The sequence below is a fragment of the Equus quagga genome, chromosome 10 (genome assembly GCF_021613505.1).
Source record: "Equus quagga isolate Etosha38 chromosome 10, UCLA_HA_Equagga_1.0, whole genome shotgun sequence".
Lineage (NCBI taxonomy): Eukaryota > Metazoa > Chordata > Mammalia > Perissodactyla > Equidae > Equus > Equus quagga.
Window position 1 is genome coordinate 38,358,876 of NC_060276.1, and position 17,000 is coordinate 38,375,875.

Sequence of the window (17,000 nt, forward strand, 5' to 3'; positions counted from 1 at the left end):
AAAAAAGTTACAGTATGAATAGAAGACTTTAAGAAATAGAAATAAGAAAATCCAGACAAATATTATGAAAGAGGAGGTACTTAGGAAGAGAGAATAGGAATGAAGAGGAGAGACAGAGGAAGTAATTATATTTCAACTAATAATGAATTACTAGGGGTTTTGGAGATAAAAGTAAAAATAATTCTATCATTTTCAGTATGAAGAAGTGACTGAGAAATTGGAGATCTGTCTAAGAGATCAAGGATAAAAAGTAAAAGCGGAAGTTGTCCAAAGATAAAGAAAGAAAAGTGAGAGCTACACATATGCAGATAGCCTCTTCAGAGCAATGTGACTGAAATTATCCAGGAAATGGAAAAAAGGAAAATGTTCTCAGTTTGAAGACAAGAAAGTAAAAATACTCAAAGATAAAAGAGTGGTAGTAAAAGACAACCAAAAGAGGTAACTATCTTCAGGTTGAAAAAACGGATTCAAGTATATGAACATCTATGTATATAAATATAGATATAATAATGACAAAATTATCAAAATAAATAAATTATAACTGCAAAAATAGCATTTATTAAACACAGCACTGTTTTAGCTCCTAGATTTGCCTTCCAAAAATTTAAATTCTAAAATAGATTTCAAAAAAGTAATTTTAAATTTGAGAGGAAAATCATTTATTTCACCTTTACCACACTTCAAATAAAACTAGCTCAAATTCTATTTCCTTATTTACATACACTAAAAAAAGCAGTATTAGAAGAACTCAAGAAAGAACCAAGAGGTAAAGAAAAGTTTGGCTCAGCTGAAAGATAACAGTGGTAGTGTGGATGTGTGAGGAGGCAGAAGAAAGGACAGGCCACAGATAATCATTCCTGAGTAACATAATAACAATTAGTTCTCTGATAGAAAATTTTGAGGCTGGGGACAAAGTGGTCAAAATCACTGACAAGAAGGTCATTTTTTTGCAGCAGAAATGTTTGCAAGATTCTAAGTGCCTTACACTATATAGAAAGGAAATTGTTCAGTTTTTCAGTGCATTAAATCAGGCAGTTAGTGTAAAACTGCAACAAATAATTTGGAAGCTAGCGCTAGAATACATTTCCAGTTGCTGGGGGAACTCTTCCAGCTCATTAAGCTATAATCATCATCAAGTCGCTGCAAGTCATTCAGGAATCAATATGTGCCAATGTCTGGGTTCTAAAAGTACAAGAAAACAAGCAGATAACTGTGGGTTGCTTTTCCATATACACAGAGGTTTATCATCTGACAGCCTGAACATCCAAAGTCATGAATCAGCCTACACATGGGAAGTTCTACACTGTAGTAAATTGGGAAGAGAACAGATACTGCCAGCTGCATGACAGAACAAGAGATTTAAATATATCAAGAAATTCAAATCATCCTTTGAATGTCTATAACCAAGTAAGGTACCGATGTTCTACACCTGGTAAAGGTCTATGAGGTTTTGGTAGCATTCTGCCATATAAGTAACACCAAACTTCTTAAGGAAACTCACCACCATAACTGACATGAAGTACTTTTTATCAAATGGCATAGCAAGATAACAAAAAAGCAAAGTTCTATGATTTTTTTTAAAAATAGACAATTTGCAGGTAATGACTATTGTTCACCATTTTTTTTTTTTTGGCTGAAGGGAGCTAGAGTACCATTGACCTTAGAGATGAAAAATATCCTAACAGGTCATGTAGTCCAACCTTTAGAACATTCATCTACTCTAGTATCCCTGGTAGAAAGCCTAGCTTTTCCCTTTAAAACCCCAGTGAGTTTACTTCTCCCAAAGACAGCCTAGTGCATTGGTGGGAATTTCTATTAATTACAAAGGCCTTTCTCTAAAATATGAAAGGATTTATATATCCAAATGTCACAGTCGGGCTGGCTTCATGAGATTGTGACCTGTCCATAGGGCCCCATGCTCAAAAGGGCTCTGTGCTTGGTTTAATGCTGTCACCGTCTTGAAATTCTTAATTCTTGAACAAAGAGCCTTGCATTTTCATTTTGTATTGGGCCCCACAAATTAGGTAGCCGATCCTAGTTACAGCGATTATCTCTGGGCAGTGGGTGATCATTATTTTCTTTATACAGATTTTCTGAAATTTTTATGAGTATTTTTAACCTTTAAGATAGAAAAATAAAGCTATTTCTTACACACTTAAAAAAAAAGAAAAAGGAAGATCTTTCCTAGGATAAATAAAATGCTACTTCCTTGCAACTTTGGGGCAATACAAAACATATACTCTATCCAACATGACGGGTCTTCAGATATTATGGGTTATAGCTATCGTCTGCTCTTGCTTATTCTTTTCTTCTCCTAGCTTAAAATATACCTAGCTCTTTCAAATGTTTGTTGCATGAGATTGTCTGTGCCTCTTATTATTTCTTTTACTATTCTCTTAACATAAAAGTCTTTTATAAAATGTCATTCAAACCTGAAGACCACATATAATCTGAACAAATGCAGGGTTTTTTGCTTGTTTGTTTTTGCTTTTTCTCCCCAAAGTCCCCCAGTACATAGTGGTATATTTTAGTTGTGGGTCCTTCTAGTTGTGGAATGTGGGACGCCGCCTCAACGTGGCCTGAGGAGTGACACTATGTCCGTGCCCAGGATCTGAACCAGCGAAACCATGGGCTGCAGAAGTGGAGCACCCGAACTTAACCAATCCGTCACGGGGCTGGCCCCCTGGAGGGTTTTTTAATATTGTGGGCTCCATGGTTCTATTAATGCAGTCTAAGATCACACATTTTAGCCACTATGTCATATTATCATACCAAGCTTGTGATCAACTAACCTACTTTTATCTCTTTCACAAATATTAGCACCAACCTAGGTATTCTCCATCCTGTATAGCTGATTTATTTAAAAACCTAAATGCAGTTTACATTTACCCACGTTAAATTTTATCTCATTGATTTCAACTGAGCATTCTAACTTTCCAAGATCTTTCTGAATCTTGATTTTTATCTTCTATGATAGTGATTCTCAACCCAAACTGCAAATTTGAATCATTTGGAAGAGTTACTGAAACTACTCAAGATTAAGTTTCAAAACTACTAAAGCCCAGGGGCCGGCCCGTGGCCGAGTGGTTAGGTTTGTGAGTTCCGCTTCAGCAGCCCAGGGTTTTGCCAGTTGGAATCCTGGGCGCAGACATGGTACCACTGGTCAGGCCATGCTGAGGTGGCGTCCCACATGCCACAACTAGAAGGACCCACAACTAAAAATATACAACCATATACACGGAGGGCTTTGGGGAGAAAAAGGAAAAAAAAACTTAAAAAAAAAAAACCCCAAAACACAAAACTACTAAAACCCAGAAATTCTAATTTATCTGGGTAGGGCCTGGGTACTCTATTTTTTTCCTTAACTTTGTATTAAAAAATTTTTCAAACATACGAACAAAATAAAGAGAATAATATTTTGAAACTTCTATGTGCCCATCACCTAACTTTAATAATTATCGTTTTGTCAATTTTCTGTCATTTATCCCTCCTGGAGTATTTTAAAGTAAATCCCAGATATTATTTTGCCCATAAATACTCCAGTGTCATTTAGTTTATTTTAAAAGGTTCTCAGTTGAATATAGCATGCAGCCAGTATGGAGAAAACTGATCTATGCTATTAATTGTCCCTTTCAACTTACAGACACTCGCAAATTTGGTAAACATTCCTTTTTTTGTATTAGGTAAATGATAATGACAAACAGGCAAGACCAAGGGCTGAGTAGTGGAGGAGAGACCATTAAAACAGCCACAGCTTGAAGGTGGTACTCATTATCAAAGTGTTGGTTTAGTACACTTCAGTTTGACAAGTGGCTCTTTCTGCTTGTAAACTAGATTGAGTGCACTGTGTAAGGCAACACTGCTCTAGCTGCAGAAGAGTCATTTAAATGAACTTCCTAATTACAAACAAGGTTTATTTCCATTCTAAGTAAAATGTTCGAGTATAAATTTTGGCCATAGAAATGACTGCTGGAACGTTACAGTAGATTCTGTATCTTGTCATAAGCTGCCATGTTTATACAGTCAAACAAACACACCTTTACTGAATTTTTTATAATCTCAACTTCCTTAAATGTTAATAAACAAACTAATTAGTAAAACGCCAAAACACTTAGCAGGAAATACACTCAAATAGGAGAAAGTAGTGTTTTCAATAAAGGTTGTGGGTTTTCCTGATTCTATTGCTTTTGCTACCAGATCTAAGTCCTTAAAACAGGACTGGGAAAGCTGCCAACTTTAAGAGTTTTGGAAAACAGTTAATAAAAATGATTCTTCTTTTGTCCTGTTTTCCCTCTCCCTGCACTCTTTTAAAGACATTTACGAAAACTGGATATATGTAAGAACTCATTTCCTTCCCTAACTGAAATCTTAGTTCATTAAAGGTTTTAGAGTTTTTTTAGGGAAGTAACTGATGCCACAAATGGCAGATTACGATGTCATGTGGGAAAAAAAATACGTGAATTATCAATCAAACGCACCTACATTTCTAAAGATTAAAACATAAGGAAACATGAGAATTGTTACCATCTTTATTTACAGCACCTTTTTACACTTCAAGACTTATATATCAATGTATAAAAAGAGTGGCCCTCAGAAACTTAAAGAAAATACAACAACTGAATTCCTAGGTGCAAAGCAACAAGCAAATGTGGCAGCAAATGAATCAACTCATATACAGCACAGTACTTTAAGAATATTATTTAAAAGAACTGAAGCTGGCCATTATTCTGCTTAGTTTAAAACAAGAGGACAACTAATATAATGATAAAAATCAACAAATGTGATTATCCCTTCTTTTATAAACCTTCACTTTTTTATACTGGATTAAGGGAGAAAAAAACAAGACCACGTAGGCTGGAGTTGAAAGAGCAGTGGAGACAAAAAACAAAGGTTTAATTTTCAGTTCCCTTTAATTCTCTATTCTCAGGTTTTCCTCTTCTATAGATGAGGACATTGCTCTTCAACAACTTTTTCTAGTTGCTAAGGGCACTGTATCTTCAGTCTCATATTTTCAACCACAAACAAATGAATCTGGAATTCTTGCTGTGTCCCCAACAACTGCCATCTTTTGCTTTTGCACCATCATATTATTCCTCCCACTTAGAATGTCCTCCCATTTCTCTTTACCAAACTATATTCCAGATATTGTTAGGGCTCATAGTTGGCTGATTTAATTAAAAAACAATCCAAACTGGTTCTTGGCAAGATGCTTCACAGATGTCACATTGGAATGAATTCTGCCACCAGAATATCACCTATTGTTATTAATCACCACTTTTAGGAAATCTTTGTATCATTTAACAAGACATCTGAGAAGCATACTTTACACCAGAGCTCGCCTTGGAAAACTGCTTTGGGGGTTTCAAATACCCCTCATTCATGACTATAAACCACCAAAACCAGGCTGATATTATTACTGATTACCAAACCAGGCTGATATTATTACTGATTACCCCAGTAATTATATATTTGTTTGCTTGCTTGTTTATTATTTGTCTGTCCCACCAGATTATAAACTCTGCGAGGGTAGGAACTATTTCTGTTTTTTTTCTTTTTTTTTTTGAGGAAGATTAGCCCTGAACTAACATCTGCCACCAATCCTCCTCTTTTTGCTGAGGAAGACTGGTCCTGAGCTAACATCCGTGCCCATCTTCCACTTCTTTCTATGTGGGATACCTTTCACAGCATGGTTTGACAAGCGTTGCCATGTCCGTACCCAGGATCGGGAACCGGCAAACCCCGGGCCGCCAAAGCGGAATGTGTGTACTTAACCGCTGTGCCACCAGGCCAGGCCCAGAACTATTTCTGTATTATTCACTACTCTATATCCAAGACTCATGACAGTAGCCAGCTATGACCCCATTTCTCTGCTTCCCTTTACAGCAAAATTCCTAGAAAGAAATACATATATTCACTCTACCAGCAAATATCTGCTTGGCTCATATACTCTAGTCCCTCTGGTCTCTGCTCATAGGTCACCTTAAACAGGCCTTCCCAGACCAAAATTATCTAAAATACTAACCCCTGCCCCTATCACTATACCTCACTTTCTTTTTCTTCATATCACTTGTCACCACCAGCTATATAATATATTATTTATTTGCTATCCTCAACTAGAATATTAGCCCCATGACAATAGGGATTTTGTTTTATTTACTGCTGTTGTCTCCAGCACCTAAAACAGTGCTTGGTTTTTAGAAGGCATTTGGTAAATATCTGTTGAATGAATGTATCCTGTACATCACATTTACGATTGACTCTTACCTTTTATGCTTATATAGCAGCAGCAAAACGTGGAAAAATGGGCAAATTTTCTAACACAAAGCTAATATAAAATCCATGTCATAGCTGTACAGCAACATGGTAAACATTATAGTGCCCTTTATTTTATTAGTAATTTTTAGCTTAACTTATATCCATAGTCCTTCCACAACCGTCCACCAGAAGCATGGGCTTTCACCAGCTGAATCATTATTTTTTCTTCAAGTATTATGTTTTGAAAAATATAACTAAGGGAACTAAAGTTACATGTAGTCTTCGATATCACTCAGTAAGACAAGTGATGCTTCTATCTGTCGAAGCACTGTTTGAGAACTTCTAGGTTTGGGGCAATCATAGATAAAAAAGAAACGCTCTCATCACATTTTATTCCAATACTTGTACCTCATCCTGATTATAAATCATAAATGCATAATCTCTATCATACCAAAATTCTTGAATGAATAACTATCAACGTTTTGCTTTTGCTGTGATATCATTGCATACTGGACGTATTCAATGTTACTACTCCAAATCCATTTCCATATACATGGGAAAAGTAATAACTAGGGAAAATGGCACAAATATAGATCCTCCTTTGGTCTTCAGGTACAGAAAATGGCACTTACCATCCTCCTACATTAATAGACAAATGAGCATCAAATGTTCATACTGTTGCTCACAGGTTTCAAAATTAATTTGACTCACATAACAATGCCATGAGGTAGGGAAGATAAGTTTTGTTCCCACTTTACAGATGAGAAAACAAAGCCGTTATAAAATAATCACAGCTAAATAGAGACATAAAAATATTAAAGAGTCAGGGAAGATAAAAGAAGCAGGGTTAATGGGGTAAGTAGAATCACTGGACTTGGTGGGACATTCACGTATTTGTGGATGTTGGTTTGTAGCTGACTTATAAACAAAATCCCATAGGGTCACCCCTGGGGAGGGAAAATTACACTGTGCTCCGTTCCCTCCCTGGAACATTTTGATTCATGTGAAATTAGGGAAAAAGGTACCTTTAAACATCTCTGACTAAGAAAGGACAGCTTTTTAGGAGGTTCTGAAAAACAAAAGTCAGTAAGTGTCATCACTTTTTAGTCTTGTGTTTTTCATTAGAATGAAATCTACTTGATAGCAAATATTAGTTTCTTACTTACATTAGAAATCTCCAATATCTTAACCAAAAAAACCCTCTTTGCACACATCTACATCATTACTACTTTAACTTTACTCTTGAAGACTGAGGATTCATGACCCTAAGGCGAACTGGAGTAGCAGTTTCCAGCCTATGCTTAAGGAAGGAAACACCCCAGTAGCAAGCAGGGAGGGGAAAGGGAGAGAGAGCAGTGTATCAATAGGTATCTAAAAAAAGGTCTGAAGCTTATAGGTATGCAGTCAATAATCCTTCCACTACCACCAAGAAAAAGTGGTGGCACTAACCATCCTTCATATCTCAAAACCTCCTACAAAGCTGTCCTTTCTCATTCAAAGAGATCTTTAAAGGTACTTTTTCACTTGATTTCACATGGATCAAAATATTCCAGGGAGGGAAGTAGGAGGGGATCCCACATTGTGATTTGCCCTCCCTTGGGATTTATTAATTTACTGTCTGTGTGTTCGTGTGTGTGTGTGTGTGTGTGTGTGTGTGTGTGTAGAGGGGTTGATCTTTTCTTATCTAAAATGAAATGGCATGGCCACCCTTTGGGCACCCCGGCCCCAGTAATGAGGTACTTGGGAGGCCAAAATTTTATCAGATGGTTCCTTTGTAAGCATGGAATGAAGGAATAGTTTGCTAAGAAAAACTTAATGAGAACATTTTCAGAGTTGGGCTCCTTGAGTTCAGGGTGGAGAAAAAGAATCGAAAAGCCTTACATATTTGAGGGATGGTCACTAAGAAGTTTTTTAAAAGGCTACCTTACTGTTTATTAGGTAGGTGTTTAATTATGACAAATTGTTTACGCGGTGATTTGTTAAGTTTATATAAATATCATAAAACATTTTGAAGTGGAAAGCTCATTTCAAATGTTATCATGTTCTAGTTTTTACAGATGCTTTAATTTCAAAGTAATGCTGCCAAGATGAGAAGGAAGATAAGGAAACAGAATGTCTAAAACTCCTCCATTTTAATAAGCTTTATGTCTTAGTCTTTGTTCTACATCACAAAAACAAGGGCTACTGAGGGAGACTATCAATCCAACACACAGCAACTTGCTTACAGTATTCAGATATGGGAAATTCAAGAGTAAAATACGCATAACAAACTATCTAAATTAAAGCTTCCTGACTGGCAGATCCTCCTAAGTCCCACAACCCAGAGTACTCAATAGGATGTAGCCCCATAGTTCCACTTATGTAGTAGCTCCCATCTGCCAAGCAGAGCAAATTGTTGATTTGTGCTTAATAAGCCAAATATGCCTGAATTATTTTTAACTACATAAAACCAGGTACTAAATTTAGCTGCCACAGAAAAGTCATTTTATCAGCCAGGAGGAACAAGGGATAATGTAAAGGAACTGCAAAAATTCAGAAGGAGGAATTACTTCTCTAAATGAAAGAAAATCACTTTATCTGTAAAAAAAAATCTTATATATAATAAAAATGTCCACAAGATAGTTCACCCTGCTATAAACTAGGACAATTAAAGTTAGGCAAACAGTAAGTAATCTACCAAATTTCCACCACAAGTGTTTCAGAAATTTAGAAACGGACCTCAGAATTCTAACTTCCAAACTAGGCTTCTGATATAAACATCCTAGAGTTCTCTGTTGCTCAAATTCCATTATTAGAAAAAAGAGAGAGCCAAGTAACTTCACCAAGTCCACAGAGAAAGTCATTACATTGCTGGTAGTTATTGCCAATTATCACAGGGCAAAAAAATGAAATCTTAAAGAAGTACAACTATTAACATTTCTAGATGGTCATTATCTTTTCTTTATTAAACAAAATATGTAAACAACTCTTTTAAAGGGGTAGCACATAACATCGGATTTTAGCAAACCAAATGGGCAAAGGCAAGCTTATGCTGGCACACAAACTCCTGTGAGAGCTAATGCAAATGTGGATTAGTGGCGAAGCACAGCAAAGCTCTTGACTTCACCATTTTAAATAAGAATACAGTAATTGAGCAGCCATGAAAATCAGCACACACTTCTGCTCCGGACCAAAAAAACCACACCAAACCTTAAAAAAAGTCTCTTTGCTCCTTTCTGATTCAGTTTGTTTAATTTACATAAAATACAGTGCCAGCTCTCATGTGGTAATTTCAAGCATCTGACAGGTAAAACAATCATGCAGAGAACAAATTGACCACAAAAATGGGGCTACAGCTATTCTCAACATACATGTGTGGTAGAAATCTTGGTTCATTTCTTCAGACAAATTTCTTATTCCAGAGACATGGGGAAGAGTAAATGGGAGTGGGAAGGATAGAGATAAGAAACTGGTGCAACTGGTCCATACTTTAAGAAAGTTTACCAAATGAAAAACAAGACACAGAAAACAAGGAATGATTATTTACAGGAAATTAGCAACAAGTAAAAATCCACTTAATACTACATTACAGTGATTTGATTCTCAAGAATCTGATTTACCTATTACTTTTCAGGAATACAATGGTACAAAATGAAATACACTTCTTTGGTTAATGTAGGCAGGAACATCAGAAAAATTTTGGTCAAGTAAAATTATGGGGAACCAAAATATTATGCTGTAACACAGGGCTATAAGATCTATTTTAAATATATTCTGACCTGGTCTCAGTAGACGCAAGAGGGTAAATTACATCACTGGGTAATTGTGAATATTGATTCTCAAATTTTAATCTGGAAAATATATGCATCTATTAAGTGGAAAGACTCCTTTGAAAAATAACACTTGTAATTTTTAAAAATCAGAAAATGGCAAAATGTCAAGTATAACGAGGCAATTTTTGTTGCCGTATTTTCAAGAGGCTCTTTTTAGAAGCTGGATCAGACAAATAGGTCTTGCAAGATTTAAAAAATATATATCCTGTAGAATGTCAAAATTCTTTCCACTCTGGGGGTGGCTTACAAAAAGGAAATAGTACATGTTTATCACCTTCTTAACAACATATAGGGATTTGGCATCTACTATGATGTGAGGTAGACATCATTTTACAGAAGAGGAAAAGCAATGTCATCTCCATGAATCTTTACCAAAACCTTCAGTTATTTGGTTATAATTATAATTTGCCTGGTTTACTGGTTACTTCCCCCTAACCTCACCCTCTCCCCCTTATCCAGATAATGAGCACTTCAAAGGCAGAGAACTTAATTTTAATTGTCTTTGTACCCTAGCAGTTCATGTGGCACACAGTAAGTGCTTAAGGTTGAGTAAACAAAAGAATTTGTCGAAATGTCATTCAAAAGAGGAGGATGAGACTAAAATGCAGGGTTTTGGCCTCTTCCCACTATATCATGCTGCCTAAATTAAGCCTAGTCGACCAGTCCAAGACCACAGTAACAAACTAGAAATTGTCAGGTAGAAGAGCTCTGGTCTCCACAACGTCCAAAAGTTTGAATGTCCTGCTCGTGACGAGTGGTCTCAAAGTACAATTCTTTGGAGGCTTTAAACACTTGAGCAAGGAACACTTGATTTGTAAATCAAAGAATTGAAGGCAGGATGGATTCGGCGGGAAGACTTCAACTTCCGTTTGTTTAATTGGTTTGCTTACAATCATGGCTTTGAAAGAAAGGGCAGCGCCAAACACTCGAGAGAAATGAATTACGACGGTTACTTTGAGAAGGGATCCTCAGGATTGAGAATTTGGAGACGTAGTAAAAGACGCTCAAGTGGGGAGAGGTCGGCAAATCTGAGACCTACCCCTCGCCCTCCTTCACACCCGGGCGCCCCTCCCCCGCAATCTCCCATTTGAGGCCCATCCCTCAGGATGTGATTGGGGGTCCTCCCGGTCTCCTCGCCATCCTCCCCGCCCCCCACAGACACGCTTACACTCCCCAGGGTGGCGATCACCGACAGGGGGGTCTGTGAAAAAAGTTCAGTACCCAACTGCGAACTGGCCTCTGTTACCAGCCCAAACGCGACCTGTCGAGGTCTAACACTCGTCATCAGCCCCCTCCCCCATGGGAAGCGACAGGGCAGGTACTTTGCCTCAGAAGAACCCCTCCTTTGCCTCAGATTCTTCCTCTGCCTCGGAAACAACCCCTCCTCCCCTTTCCCGTCCCACCCAAAGAGCAACAGCTCGTCCAGGGAGGCAGTCTCCTGAGTCGGGGAGGGAGGGCAACCGAAAGGTGGCGGCGGGAGAAACCCAGCCCCTCCGCCCAGGGTTTGGGATCCGGCGGCGGGTGGCGACGAGTAACAGTTTTCCTCACCACCTTTTAAGTACCAGCGAACACGGCCCCGAGGCGGGTGGGGGTGGCCACAGCTTACCTGTGAGCCCCCCTCCGCCTTCCTCCCCGTAGCCCCGACGCCGCTGCAGCACGAAGTAGTCGTTGGACCTTTCCATCAGCCACAGCTTCAGCGCATTTTTCAGGAGCACTTCCTCAGGCTTCAGCCACATCGCGAAGAACTTTGTGCCGCCCGGGAACAGCGACCCAGATGCCCTCCTCACCTCACCCTCCACCCGCCTCTTCCCCTCTACTTCTCCTCCCACCAAATCTTCCTCAGGCGGCAGCGGCTCAGGTTCAGGTTTTCCACACTTCCCCCAACCCTCCCTTCTCTCCCACGTATGCAGCGAGCTTGCCAACTCCCTCCCACCGCGCTACCGCCCGACTGGGAAATAGTCCCGCTTCTTCACCTCCTGGAAGTTGTAGTTTCCTACCCGCTTTTCCGGACTCAACCAACTGGAGCGCGGGACTACACTTCCCACAATCCACTGGGGTGAGAGCTGGATAGGGGTGCTTTCAAAGCGGGTCCCGCCACCAGTTAAGTGTATGTTGCCTATCTAAAGTTTAAAGCGTTTTTTCTTCAAATGAGTGAGCCCCAGGTATAGAAGTCTTGCTGCTTCTGGTCGTTTTACAGCCAAGGGTGTCGAACTGTAGAAAACAAAGTTTCCGGAATTTTGGAGTAACGAATTGCCCATTCTGGGAAGCAGCAGTGGCAGCAACTAATATTTCATGAGCTCTTACTACGTACTAAGGCGATTTCGCGTACATTATCTCACGTAATCCTTGCAGAAGTCTTGCGAAGTAGATCTTATTCCCCACTTTGCACGTAAATAAACAAAAGTGCAGACAGGTGAGGTGATTTATCCAAAGTCACACGTAAGTGGAGTCTGATACGATTCCTTGTCTAATTCAAAATCTTCCTTAGATTAAGCTCTTTCTGCCCATGCAGGAAGAATATAAAATCTCCAGAAGCCACGCGGTTTTCTTCACGCGGTGCACCCCTCCCTTACCCCATCGCCGCCTCAATCTGTTTATTTAACTAATGTAATCAGCCACAGAAAATGTCTTGTCCGATTTTGCTTTTCAAGATCTAAACAATTTATGAGCAATTTTTTTTCTTTCTTAAACTCTTTTAAAAAATCCTTTTCAGCGCAGCCTTCACCTCTTCGTACCTTGGCAATGATATGCAGCCACTTAAACATTAAGGTGAATGAGGTCGGTAATTTGCATGACATCGCAGTGAGGAATTATTTGAGGGACGCGTTTTATTTATTGCGATAACTAAACCCACCAAAATTAAAGAGTGCACTAAAAGCGAAAACAGGTTTATAGGAATGAACGACTTGGGAGGCAGTGCACAAAAAACAAGGGGCTCTTGGCAAGCTATTTTGAGAATGAAGCCTCAAGGCCATTTGGATAAAAAATGGGGTGCGGCACACCCAGATGCCAAGTCATGGAGCCAAAGAACTCTGCCTTGGAGGAACGTCTCTGGCTTAACCTTCCCAAGATGTGGGCCAGCTCAAGGGAAGCAGGTGTGTGCTACAAGCAGGGATTTTTCTTGGGGGTGAGAACAGGGTCAATTTGGGATTCTCTTCCACTAAGAGGCAGTAAGTAGTCCCAAGGCAGCTTTCTGGAGAGGATAGGAGGAGGCAATCTTCCCACAGCCCAAACTGCAATGTATTCTTGGGAAAAGCCATCCCAATTTGGATGTGTACTAAGGAAGATCATTTCTTACCTTCTTGGTGAAAGATCAGTAAATGAAGCAAATGGAGAGATGTGAGGTGTCCTTCTTTCATTCACCGTTACTTTCCATTTTTATTTCCTTCCTCATCAAACCCCATTCTTTTCCAATACCCTTAAAAGTTAGAGTTGTGGCAAAGGCTGTCCAAAACTGGACGGTTCCTCTGCCTCCTTACTCGGTAACTTCAACCAGATATATCTACATGCTCCCTGTTATAGAATCAGACCCACTTTTGGTTCATAGCAGGGCATTTAGAGAGTTCCTGCTTTAGTAAACAAATATTTCACTGATTATGTAAGAAAAGATTTTTTTCCAAATTAAATCACCCCTGTGATATAAAATTTTGGCTTGATCATAAACTGTATTTCCACCCTTTGCAAATAAAACTATTTTTCTGAAAGTGCCTTAAAAAACAAAACATGTCACTCTATTCACTATTCAGTTGTGTACGGTCATGTAAATTGTTTTTAGGTAAGAACTGGAATTACAAACTGCCTTGGATATCACTGCTGGTACTGTACTGGTACTATATAGTCATTTAATCCTCATTAATAAGCTTGCACATTTGTACATCTTTACTTTAAAGATGAATAACAGAAGGCTCAGAGAAGTTAAGTAACTTGCCTAAGATCAAATAGCTAAATACATGACAGAGCTGGGATTTGAATCTAGATTTGTCTGACTGCAAACCATGACACTCTACTACCTATGCATATGGTTTATAGATACCTCAAATACAACATGTCCAAAGCCAGACTAATTTCTCCCAAATCCCCCCTGTCCAAAGTTGCTTCTCCTACTAGGTTCTCATAGTTCAGAGCACCACTGTTCGCCAAGGTGCTGAAGCTAAGAACCTTGGAAAAATCTTAAACTTCTTACTCTTACCATCTACGCTGTCTCATACACACACCTCTACTTCTTTTTCAAAAGGCCATCCCATCCTCCTATTATCACTGCAGATCAGCCTCACATCACTTTCCTGCTACACTATTATAGTAGCTTTCCAACTCATCGGTCTGCTTCCATTCTTGTTTTCTGACTTATCCAAGCCACATATTTATGGACACAATGTTATACCACGCAGAGTTGAATAATACTTCATTTATCCAGAGGTTAGTCTTCTAGCTGGCTCAGACTTCTAAATCATAACCTCAAACACCTACGTGAAAAGATACTAGGAAAACCCAAATAGCAATTCCAAACCCTGTGCCATAGAAAAGCTGAGGCTGTCACTCAAGATTCTACTGGATTCTTATTTGAAACGAATTCCACCAGCTTAGTTGCTGCTTTACAGTCTGCAGCAGGTTTAGAAGCAGTAAGAAAACAGGTGGAGCACTGCTAGAGGAGAACCATTTAAAGCTCTGCTACTCAAAATGCGGTGCCTGGACCAGCAACATCTGTATCACCCACGGAGCTAGATGGAAATTCAGAATCTCAGACCCCATTCCAGACCAGCTGAATCAGAGCGTACATTTTAACAAGATCTCCAGGTAATTTGTGGGCACATAAAGTTTTAGATGCACTGATTTAAAGCAAATTAGATATTTGGAAATCAAACTCTACAACAAATTGGGGGTAATTAATCACATTTCCATTAAGACCTACATAGGTATCTTTTAAAAAAATAAGCTCTGTTAATGAATTTTACATGACTGAATTGCTTTTGAAAAAGTTTATATCAGGACATGCCCATTAAAATTTTCTAAGGCAGTGGTTTGGAACTGGGATATCAGTTGGAGTAGAAATTGCCACTAACCATGCATGCTAAACCCTATTTATACATACTGCTCTCTAACCATCAAAATCTAGGTGTGTCCGCAAGTGTCTCACATTTATGAGATCTCGTTTCTGGAGGAAAAAAAGTAAAGAATTAGTGGGTAGTGTTTTTCAAAATTTTCACTGAATTAGCTTTAAGGCAGGGGACAATGAACATTTATCTCTGGAGGACAAAGTGCCCATGATAATCATGAATTTCTTTTAAGTTTCATGTATTATGTAAATCTAAACTTGATATTGTTTAATATGTTTAAAAATATTTTTAAAACCCACTCCAAACAGAAGAGGCAATGAGTAAGGTAACTACCTCAAAATTTGTTATAGCCCTAAGGTTATAGAATTTCTCTAGATGTTATAGAACTTAATTAAAATATTTAGTAAATGAACAAAAACTAGATGTGGGGGGGAGAAGGAATGTTCCTAGCATTCCAATTATATCTAAATGTATTTGTACTGTTTTACCTGGGACCATGTACATTCTTATTTATAAGATAATACAATCTGACTTCTGCTAAACTTACAAATGAACTTTCAGAAGACCCCTCCTTCTTAAGTCAGATTCCCTAAATAGTATAAATGTATCTACTGCCACTCTTAAAGGAATCAGCTTTTATTTTTATTATTATGTGAGAGTAATAGAGTCTGTTGCACAAACTATCTTTTTTATTATCAAAAGATAATAGCAGGAAGAAAATTCACAAGTGACATAGAATTCCTCTCCTTTATATATACCCAAGAGAATCAAAAACATACATCTATACAAAGACTTGTATGTGGATATTCATAGCAGCATTATCCATAATGGTCAAAAAAATGGGAACAATCCAAGTGCTCATTAACTGATGAAATGATAACCAAATGTGGCATATCCATACGATGGAATGTTATTCAGCATTGAAAAGGAATGAAGTACTGATGCATGCTTCAACATGGATGAACGTTGAAAACATTATGCTAAGTGGAAGAAGCCAGTTACAAAAGACCACATATTGTCTGATTCCATTTATAGGACATGTCCAGAATAGGCAAATCTATAGGGACAGAAAGCAGATTGGTGGTTACCTGGGACTGGGAATGGAGCAGAAATTGATTGCAAATGGGTATGAGGGAACTTTCTAGGGTGATGGAATGTTCTAAAACTGGATTGTGGTGATAGTTGCACAACTCTATACATCATGGAACTGTACATTTACAATGGATGAATTTTTGGTGTGTAAATTATACTTCAATACAGCTGTTAAAAATTAAAAAATTATAAACTCCCCCCACAAAGAACCCCCATAAAACTTAAATAATTAACTCTAAGACTATAGGCCAAGTTTACTGCGTGGCATCACACACACATACACCTGGTATAGTGTCACATAAGACATGTGTACCCTGGTTTGATAATCATGGTTCTGAAGTGTTCCAAGCACCTGTTTATTCTTAACATGTTTTACAAAAGAAAGAGATGCACTTAACTCATTAACAGCATCCCAACAATCATACTGCCAAAGAGAAGGTTGAAGGAAAAGAAAACTTTAAAGTAATAAAATGGCCTTATGTCTTGGGTAATATAAAGATGGACTGGCATCAAGTTCTTTTTCTAATCTTATCTTATCAGTGGTCAACCTCATTATTTACCTTGCCAACATTGAAAAATAATTCATTGCAGGTTCAGTTATATTACAATAGCAGCAGTTTCTCTCTATGTAATGAAATATGTAAATATAGATCATGCTAAAGTTTTAGTTTTTATTGACCAAACATATCAATGACCATTTACATCCAACCATTTTTCCTCCCAAACCCAAGCATATATGGAAAGTTAATATATGATAGCTAAACTAAATACCAGACACAAACTTTTA

General features: G+C 38.2%; 1 protein-coding gene across 2 annotated transcripts in view; it reads right to left on the reverse strand.

Annotated features, from left to right (window-relative positions):
• TBC1D8B (TBC1 domain family member 8B) overlaps nucleotides 1–11,830 on the reverse strand; it is a 67,462-nt gene extending 55,632 nt beyond the window's left edge. For both annotated transcript variants that reach the window (XM_046674096.1, XM_046674095.1), the window contains exon 1: nucleotides 11,674–11,830. In XM_046674096.1, coding sequence (XP_046530052.1) covers nucleotides 11,674–11,803 — 130 coding nt within the window. In that variant the 5' untranslated portion in view covers nucleotides 11,804–11,830. The remainder of the gene's footprint in view (nucleotides 1–11,673) is intronic.
• Between the last annotated feature and the right edge of the window lie 5,170 nt (nucleotides 11,831–17,000).